Source organism: Sciurus carolinensis, chromosome 3, assembly GCF_902686445.1.
Source record: "Sciurus carolinensis chromosome 3, mSciCar1.2, whole genome shotgun sequence".
NCBI classification, from domain to species: Eukaryota; Metazoa; Chordata; class Mammalia; order Rodentia; family Sciuridae; genus Sciurus; species Sciurus carolinensis.
The window spans coordinates 21149493-21159978 of record NC_062215.1 but is presented as its reverse complement, the minus strand read 5'-3'; the positions used below and the strand labels follow the sequence as shown (position 1 = coordinate 21159978).

General features: G+C 42.4%; 1 protein-coding gene across 1 annotated transcript; it reads left to right on the top strand.

Annotated features, from left to right (window-relative positions):
• Positions 1-9266: 9266 nt before the first annotated feature.
• LOC124979256 (keratin-associated protein 9-1-like) lies at positions 9267-10001 on the top strand. The gene has a single exon (XM_047543775.1). It carries the CDS (start codon positions 9267-9269, stop codon positions 9999-10001), a length of 735 nt encoding a protein of 244 aa, XP_047399731.1.
• The last annotated feature ends 485 nt before the right edge of the window (positions 10002-10486 follow it).

The following is a 10486-nucleotide window of genomic DNA, read 5'->3' as shown; positions in this document are numbered from 1 at the left end:
TCTGAGGAAGTGTGTTACTATGTTCTTTCAATGGAGAGGCAAAGGTATTGGCTCCATAATTTCAATCAAGAGCACGCCTCCCTATCGAGGACCTTTGAAGCAGGCATAAGATGAACAAAGTCTAAGGAAGAGGATGATGAGAATGGAGTGGCCTGCTCTTCCTCCAGGTGATTCACCAGTTCTTACATGGGGAGCATGAGCAGAATTTGTGGTGACAGCATCATGGTATTCAGCCAAGGTAGGAGGAGAATTGGTGCAGGTAAGCCAAGTAGGTTGAGAGGAGTTTGTGCTGGTGCTAATCTTTAGGGAGAGATCATGGGCAGCAAGGCTTGCAGCAGCTGCACACACAGCAACAGGGCTGGCAGCAGGGTGTGCTGCAGCAGCGGGTCACACGGGTATTTTTGGAGCAGGAGGTCTTGCAGCAGGTGGTTTGAGAGCAAGCAGAAGGGCAGCAGGGCTGGCAGCAGGGAATGAAGCAGCAACTGGGGCAGCAGCAAGGCTCACAGCAGCTGGGTTTGCAGCAGGGTGTGCTGCAGCAGCAGACCACACAGGCTGGTTTGCAGCAGGTGGTCTTGCAGCAGGTGGTTTCACAGCAAGTTGGAGAGCAGCAGGGAATGATGCAGTAACTGGGGCAGCAGCAAGGCTCACAGCTGGGCGTGGTGCAGCAGCAGGTCACACAGGCTGGTTTGCAGCAGATGGTCTTGCAGCAGGTGGTTCTGCAGCAGGTAGGCTTGCAGCAAGAGGAGCAGCAGGAGGGGGCCATGGTGTCAGGTGTGGAAGGTGAGATCCTGTTCACAGGTGAGTGAGTTTGCACAATACTACAACTCCTTGTGATTGGGCTCTTTTATTCATGGGACTCCCCAAGTTTGGACCAATCATCAGCCCTTTTCCTTGTTGTTTATGTTACTTTCCATATTCAGTTCGTGTTTGTGGAGGAAGAATTTGTTATGTAAACATGACGAGTGTTGTGAAAGTAAGTGTTTAATCTGTTTCTTAGGAGGGCATAACTCACAGGGACTGTTTCCAGATGAAAAGAAGACAGTCACCTCATTAGCATCCTTGGTGCTCTGAGCATCATGTGGGTCATGGGGTGGCTCCTGCAGCCCTGGGAGGGTCAGGGCAGTTGTTCCTATTGACCTTTTTTTCCCGGGGTTGTATTCAGCTTAGGAAGTGTCTGGGAGGAGCATGGTGCTGCCGTATTCACAGGGAGGAACAGCACGCTTGTTTCCCCAAGGGATCCTGACTCAAAGTGATAGAAGCATCTGTCTCTGTACCAGCTTTTCCACCTGTGTCTCAGGTGTATCCAAGACACTTGAGCAAAGGATGTTTTGGGAAAGGTTTTCCACAGCAGAGAAGAACAGAAAGTGAGGGTGGAAGCAAAAGTACTACGTGGGGATGAACTGGGTAGGCAGGGATGTAGGGATGTCCATCTGTCCTGTTTTAACCAGAACTGAGGACTCACCTGTGGGACATTTGCCACATGGACCCTGAGGTCCCAGGCAAACCCAAATGAGCATGTGAATCTAGTCCTAACCTGGATACCAGTGGTCAGTGGTCTTAGGTCAGGGATTTTTCTGTGTGCTTCCTTCTCTCCTTCTGTCTGTCTCTCTGTTTTTATTCTCTTCCCATTAGGTCCATTGCTTTATTATCCTCTATCTATATCATGAGGAAATTAAGACTAGGTGAGATGGTACCTGATTTATCTGTGAGGACAGACATATTTACAACGTTTTACTTCTACCATTGTGCCCCAAAGTCCACAAGTTTTTACTTTCCACTTTGGTGAAATATGCTCAAGTCATTCATTCCTGCCACATTGGGAAATAGAATTGAACCCCGTTCCCTACAGATCATACCCTCTCATTCATCCCCAAAGGGAGCTCATCGCTCTGTTGACTTGCAGTCTTCTAGAGCAGTTTTGGCTTTTTTTTTTTTCTCTTTAAAATGTTTTTAATAATTTCATATTTTTGGTAGGCCTAGTAAGGGTCTAGTGACTTTAAAATTTCTCTTTTTTTCAGGCAATTTTGTTGATAACAACACTAAGCAAGCAATTTTGCCTTAGGTTTCCCAGGGTAATAGAATTGATCGATCTCCTTATGGTAACATACGTGTGGGATTCATTAGAGTTATCTATAGTATGTTCATCTCACTGCTGTGATGTTTACACTGAATGAAATGGAGATGATTTACTTCTTGATGGTTCTCTCCATGAAGATGTGCCTCGGGAGAGACGCAGGATGGTGGATTAGAGAGAAGTGGCTTTTCTCACCCCTCTGTGACTCCAGACTCAAAGAGCAGGAAAACCACTTCTCTGTGAGGTGAGTGATAAAACCACTCTGCACAGAGTGCCTGGAAGACTGAGAAATTTAGCATATATCACATAAGGATAAGGACCACAGAGACCTTTTGCCTGGGGACAATACAGAGAGGCTGAGAAATCCTGCCCTCCCCCACTACCTTGAACCTGCCAGCACACAGGACCAGGAGCAGCCGCTGGAGAATCTGAATGGGCCAAGCGATGGAGCTTGGTGCTAGGAGGCAGTCCTTAGGAGGTCAGAAAGGACAGTATCCCCAAACAACAGAACCAGTAAAGTACTGACTTCACCTTCCCAGGGGTGGAGCCCTGGGGAGATTAGTGGGGTACAGTCCTGGAAGTGCATTCATTCATTAATGCCCAATAACTCTCCATGCAATAAAACTCCTGGGGCAATGCTAGACCTAATCGCCACCTCTGGGAGCTTCACTTCCAGAAACTCATCTCACAGAACTCAGTGGCAAGTGTACCCTGATGGTGAAAATGAAGATTCTTCTACAGCTCCTCACATCACCCACTGAGAAGGGAGGTTGAGAAATGGAAAGACAGTTTGGCACAGTGAGCATATACTCTCATTGAATATTCAGTTATATTGTTTTGATTTTTGTTTTGCTTTTGAATGCATACTGATTGATAAATGACGAACATTTATTTATTTGTATATGTAGATATTTGTTTCAGCTTTCTCATTTCTAGTATTTCTTGAAGGAAGTAATTTTTCCATACTCTGTTTTTTGAGGGTTAGGGTTTTTGATTAGTATATATTGGATTGATTTTCTATTGTCTATTTCACAACTCTATCTCTTTGTTCCTATTTTTCTCTTTTCCCTTGCTAGCAGCCAAACTCTACTGTTATTTCACTCTTCCCTTAATTCTTTTACTTCTCTCTTTTTCTCCTACCCCCTCATAAACATACCTCATGTCACCTCTGCCTTTGCCCTATTCAGCTCTTGACTCTACAGACCCTTTTCTACCTCCCCATCTCTTCTTCATTTCTCTTAATGAACTCTCTCTTTAACTTCTCCAAACACTAAATAGTTTATAAAACACCGGAACCCACCACTAATACTATAGCAACAATTAATACAATGGAAGTCATAGAAAGCACCTATTGTTTGATTTTATGCCAGATATAATTCATGATTACTTACTGTGTATACTGAGAGAAACTGCTGAGCCTACCAGAGCTTTTTATTATGTCAATTAACCTTTTTAAATGTCAAAATAGAGATTAAGTACTTAATTTAGTGTTATATATTATATGCATAATTGGTTGCAATTATTTGACTCCCCCATAAACTGTGAAATGTGCAGGATCACAAAAAGCACATAGAATAGAAATTCTGCTGCTTTCCATCCATTTGGATAGGTGGGTAGACACATAAACAATAGGAAAAAGTAAAAGAAAAAACCCACCCAAACAAACCAGGATGACTCAAACTTCCATGGTGGACCATTCCACTGTCTTCTACAAAATAGATGTTAACTTTCACAAAATCCTCAACCAGACTAGAGGAAATACTACTAATCTTGAAGCCAATCTTTCTCTTTGAGGGACTTTGCAATACATGGACTCTGCTTCTGCTAATGTCACTTTTTAGTTCCACATTTCGAGAAATGATTTCATTTCCCTCTTTTGCCTGTCTTGTGGCATGTGAGCAGCCAGCTCAAAATGCAATGTCTCTGACTTGTTTGTGCAAACCTTCAGTTGTTCCTTCCTGATCTAACATTTAGAGCCTGTTAGGATGTGACATGTAGCACAATTCAACAACATGTTGGTATTTCTTCATCAATACCTTTGAGCTCTAAAGTCACAACATGGAGTTATAATCCCAATGAAAGATCAGTGTCAAGAGTCACAGGGGTTCTCCTGTTATATGTAGCATTTAATTGGGTGAAAATTTGATACCATCAGCCTCTTGACTGTGTTTTCCAATGACATCTTTCCCTGGGTTCTCCTTGGTAGATTGAGCTGATGCTCACTTAACTTGCAAGTAAGTTCCTCTTACCATTTCTGTTGAGTGCCAAAGGCTCTGCTTCATTCATGTTCTCCAGAATAATACAATCTCAGTATAGAAATGATCACTATCAATTTTTAATGATTTGGTCTGAACCCAGTTCACATGGTAATGAAGCTCAGCAATTTGTTTACAGGGACTTCTTAGACGTTCTCCCCGTGGTGGGTGCTCCAGAAAGGGAGCCTTAGGGTTTCCTAGTGCATCATCAGAAAATAGCACACTATGTTTTCACTCAAGCACTGTCAGAGCACTGCTAATGTATCTTATGAGCAGGAGATCACCTTCAGAAATCCAGGACATGAAGCCTCATCAATGCCAAATTGGGTCACAGGAGGGTGGAGAATCTCAGCTTTTTCAAGACTGCGTGAGAAGAGGTGGAGGAAATACAGCAAAAGTGGAAGGATAAATTTGCAGAATGCAAATCAAAGTATATCCTACTTAGGATTAGTGAGTCAAGTCCAGTGTCACATGCACTTGAACATGACCACAGTGAGTTGTTTTTGTAAATACAACACTGGATCATTTTTGTTTTCATCACATTGACTGAAAAAGGTACAATAATCATAGCATTGCTTAAATTCATGAAGAAAAAGCATTCTATAAACATTAACGTCCTATGGGAGTAGGATGTTCATTAGTGGAACCTGAGGACACCCCCATTCCACTCCATCGGTTCCTACTTGAAACCTGGTTCTTAGTTTGGGATTTTTGTCTCTTCTTTCTATTAAAGTATCACTGAAGTTTGAGCATGATTAATTTGTGTGCAGAATAAGGTACATTGTTTCTTGTCTGGGTTTAGCTCAACAGTAGTCACTACCCTGTAAACTTGTAGTGTTCCAAGAGATTTCCAGAACCTCACAGAAAAGGAAGAAACAAACAGGAACAACAGTCAAAGCAAATAATATAAGGCATTAAAATAAATACTCAGGAAGACCTCCACGCAGCTCAGACCACTGCGCTGCTCAGACCACTGTGCAGCAGGCTCCCCATCTACAAACACGGACACGCACCAAAGCCAGCGTTCTTTCTACCAATGTGACTGCCTCCATCTTGAGATACCTCCACCACCATCTTGGGATACTGGACAGGGCCTGGAGCCCAATATCGTGGTACCCACAGGTTTGCTGCCCCACCACCATCTAGGGACATGGTTGCTTCCATCTAGAGACACCAACCAGGGCCTGGAAGACCATCATCGAGGTGCCTGCAGGTTTGGTTACACCTGAGGCCTTTCTCCTAGGTGTGCTAATAGCTGACATCTTGCTGCAGAGACTGAAGAGAGACATGCACAGGTACAGATAGAACTGGCTACTGCAGGTCAGTAGGTTGGAAAGGGTGTGAGGGCATCTTGCTCTTGACTTGCTCAGTCAAACTGTCCAGCACCCACCAGGTTCCCAGGGTCCACTTGGGCCAGCACTCTCTGGGACCCATCAGATCTGCACTACTAGATGGAAAGACACACAAACAACATGAAAAAACAAGGGAACGAAGCACCCCAAACAAACCAACATGTTCCAATAATAAAATCCTTTGACACTACAGCAGAAGAAATGTCAGAGAAGTAGTTCAGAATGTACATAGTTAAATTGATATGTAATATAAAGGATGAAGTAAGGAGTGATATCAGAGATAAATTTTAGGAGGTGAAATATCACTTCAACAAAGAGATAGAGATTGTGAAAAGAAATCAAGCAGAAATCCTTAAAATAAAGGAATCAATTAACCAAATTAAAAATACAATGGAAAGTATTACCAACAGACTAGATCACTTGAAAGACAGAACCTCAGGCAATGAGGACAAAATATATAATCTTGAAAATAAAGTTGACTGCACAGTGAAGATGGTAAGAAATCATGAACAAAACTTCCAAGAATTGTGGGATCACGTGAAAAGACCAAATTTAAGATTTATTGGGATAGAGGAAGGCATAGAGATACTAACCAAGTTAATGCACAGTCTTTTCAATTAAATAATATCAGAAAAAATCCCAAAGCTGAAGAATGAAATGGAAAATCAAATACAAGACGCTTTCAGAACCCCAAATGTTCAAAATCACAATAGACCCACACCAAGGCACATTATAATGAAAATGTCTAGCATACAGAATAAGGATAGAATTTTAAAGGCCACAAGAGAAAAATATCAGATTACATATAGGGGAAACCAGTTATGATCTCAACAGATTCCTCAAGTCAGACCCTCAAAGCTAGTAGGTCCTATAACAACATATACCAAGCTTTGAATGAAAATTGATGACAACCAGAATCATATCCAGGAAAATTAAACTTCAGGATTAAAATCCTTCCATGATAAACAAAAGTTAAAAGAATTCAGAACAAGAAAGCATGCGCTACAGGATGGTCTCAGTAAAATATTCCATGAGGATGAAAAAATAAATAAAAACAATGAAAATCAGCAAAGGGAGGAACTACACTAAGGAAAGTTCAATTGAGGGAGAAACCAAGTCAAGGTTAAAACCAAAAATAAAACAAAATGACCAGGAATGCAAATCATATCTCAATAATAACTCTGAATGTTAATGGCCTAAACTCATTAATCAGAAGACATAGACTGGAAGATTGGATTTTTTTAAAAAGACCCAACAATATGTTGTCTTCAAGAGACTCATCTCATAGGAAAAGACATCCACAGATTAAAGGTGAAAGGATGCGGGGAAAAAAATCACTCACATGGACTGCATAAACAAGGGTTTTCATCCTCATATCAGAAAAAGTGGACTTCAAACCAAAGTTAGAAAAGATAAAGAAGGTCATTTCATATTACTTAAGGGAATCGTAAATCAATAAGACATAACAATCAAAAATATTTATGCCCCAAACAGTGACACATTTATGTACATCAAACAAACCCTTCTCAATTTCAAGAATCAAATAGATCACAACCTAATAATACTGGGCGACTTTACACACATTTCTCACCACTGGTTAGATCTTCCAAACAAAAACTTAAAAAAGAAACCATAGAACTCAATAATACAATCAATAATTTAGACTTAACAGACATGTATAGAATATTTCATCCATCAAAAAGCAAATATGCTTTCTTGTCAGTCACACATGGATTCTTCTCTAAAGTTGACCATATCTTATGCCACAAAGTAACTCTTAACAAATACAAAAAAAATAGAGATGCTACCCTGAATTCTATCAGATCATAAAGGAGTAAAATTAGAAATCAAATATAAAACAAAAAATAGAAGCTACTGCAGCACCTGGAGACTAAATAGTATGCTACTCAATGATGAATGGATTGCAGAAGAAATCAGGGAGGAAATAAAAAAGTACTTAGAGGTAAATCCTGAGTCAGCAAGTAATTGGAAATGCAGTCCTGCTCAAATCCACTGTTGTTAATTCCCCCAAAATAAAATAGGGAAGAAGAAATTGAGTGAAACATGAGATAAGATGGTCACAAAGAGTAAATCTTTCAATGTGGGAATCTATGAACAATCTTATGCCCAGTATTACATCTACCAGAAATATTCATCTGTATGAATATTTTGCTGTATGCAAAAACGTTTCTAGTACCAGGAATTTGATTCATCCCAATCTACAAACAAGTCACATAACAATAAAAAAAAAAAAAAGCTACAGGTTCATCTAGAGGACAATCAACAAATAAATGGTGTCAATTTCACTCTGTGGAAATTTCACAGCACTGAGAATGAACATACTATAGATAACTATAACAATAAATCTCACATTCAAAAGGAGATCAAATACTTCTATCATCCTGAAGAACCTAAGAGTGAAAAAAGCCAAAACTACCCAAAAAAGAGGGTGATCTGCCCCCTTAGGGGATAAGTGAGAGAATATGATTTGTAGAGAACAAGGTTCATCTCCATTTCTTAACCCACCAAAAGTGATATGCATGCATTCACATTAGAATATTATATCATGTTGGAAAGTAATAACATGCATTATTTGGGATGAAATGGTAGAAGTAAAAATGTTTTAAATACATGAGTCCTGGCAGATAAATCAGGTACCATCTCACCTAAGATAATTTCCTCACAAAATAGGAAGAAGGCAAGAAAGCAATAGAAAAAATGAGACAGGAGAAAGAAACAGACAGAGACAGAGGATAAACAGAGAAAGATCACCAACCTAAGATCACTGACTCTGTTGGCATGCTGGTGGGGACTAGAGTCACCTGCTCATTCTGATTGACCTGTGTCTGCTGGGCTAGAATGGAAGAGTGTCCCAGAGGCTAATCCTGGTAAGCCCTCAATACTGGACGACAGGACCCGTGGTCACCCACACATTCATCACACCTGGCTCTTCCCCATGTACTGCTTCTGCATCTGCTCTCAAGTTCTGCTTTCTGCTCTGCTGTGGAAGACCATGTGTCAAACATCCTCTTACAATGTTCCTTGGATACACCTGGGACCCACAGATGGAAGAGCTCATATGGAGACAGATGCTTCTGGGAGTCTTCGGTCAGTATGCTCTGGGTAAACACATGTGCTGTTCCTCCCTGTGAATATAGCAGCACCGTGCTCCTCCCAGAAGCACTTCCTAATCTGAATACAGACAAAGGAACAAAGCTCCAGAAGAACAATGCCCTGACTCTCCCAGGGCTGCAGGAGCCACCACATGACCCACATGATGCTCAGAGCACCAAGGATGCTAATGAGGTGACTGTCTTCCTTTCATCTGGAAACAGTTCCTGTGAGTTACACTCTCGGAAGAAACAGATTAAACACTTTCACAACACTCAGCACATTTACAGAATAACTTCCTTAACAAACACAAACTGAATATGGAAAGTAACATAAACAACAACAAGGTGAAGTGTTGTTGATTGGTCCAAACTTTGGAAGCCCCAAGGATAAAAGAACCCAATTACAAGGAGTTGTCATATTGTGCAAACTCACTCACCTGTGAACAGGATCCCACCCTCCACACCTGACACCATGGCCCCCTCCTGCTGCTCCTCTTGCTGCAAGCCTACCTGCTGCAGAACCACCTGCTGCAAGACCACCTGCTGCAAACCGGCCTGTGTCACTTGCTGCTGCAGCACACCCTGCTGTCCACCCAGCTGCTGTGGGTCCAGCTGCTGTCAGCCATGCTGTCCCCCATCTTGCTGTGAAACCACCTGCTGCAGAACCACCTGCTGCAGACCAACCTGTGTGACCTGCTGCTGCAGCAAACCCTGCTGTCCACCCAGCTGCTGTGGGTCCAGCTGCTGCCAGCCATGCTGTCCCCCAACTTGCTGTGAAACCACCTGTTGCAAGACCACCTGCTGCAAACCAACCTGTGAGCCCAGCTGCTGCAGCACACCCTGCTGTGAGCCCAGCTGCTGTGAGCCTTGCTGCTGCCCCAGTTGCTGCATCGTTCCCTGCTGCCAGCCCTGCTGTCCCCCAACTTGCTGTGAAACCACCTGTTGCAAGACCACCTGCTGCAAACCACCCTGTGAGCCCAGCTGCTGCAGCACACCCTGCTGTGAGCCCAGCTGCTGTGAGCCTAGCTGCTGCCCCAGTTGCTGCATCATTCCCTGCTGCCAGCCCTGCTGTCCTCCAACTTGCTGTGAAACCACCTGCTGCAAGACCATGTGCTCCAAACCACCCTGTGAGCCCAGCTGCTGCAGCACACCCTGCTGCCAGCCCATTTGCTATGTGGACACCTGCTGCCAGCCTTGCTGCCCATGATCAACTCCCTAAAGACCAAGGTCTGCACAAACTCCTGTTAACTGCCTTCTCTTTCCTGCAAGAATTCTCTTCTTACCTGACTGAAGATCACCAAGCTATCACCAAAAATTCTGTTCACTGTCTCCCATGTGAAAGCATGTGAATCACCTCACGGGATTGCAGACCACTTCACTCTCGTCCTCTTCTTCCTTAGGCTGTGTGCATCTTGTGCCTGCTTCATAGATCCCTGATGGCAAGGTGTGGTCTTTGTTGAAATTCTGAGACCAAAAATTTTACCTCTCATCCAAAGAACATAGGAACACATAGCTATATGCAACTGCACCTTCATCTTCAGAGTTATGATTTCTTTTTGTATTGTTCTCTATATTGCTATATACTACTTTCTCCTGTCATCATCAACTTCAGTTGCCTGGGTACAGACATCCTTCATAAATTCTTAATAAATTTTGGGTCTTTATTCAAATTCTGTATGGTCTGTCTTTATT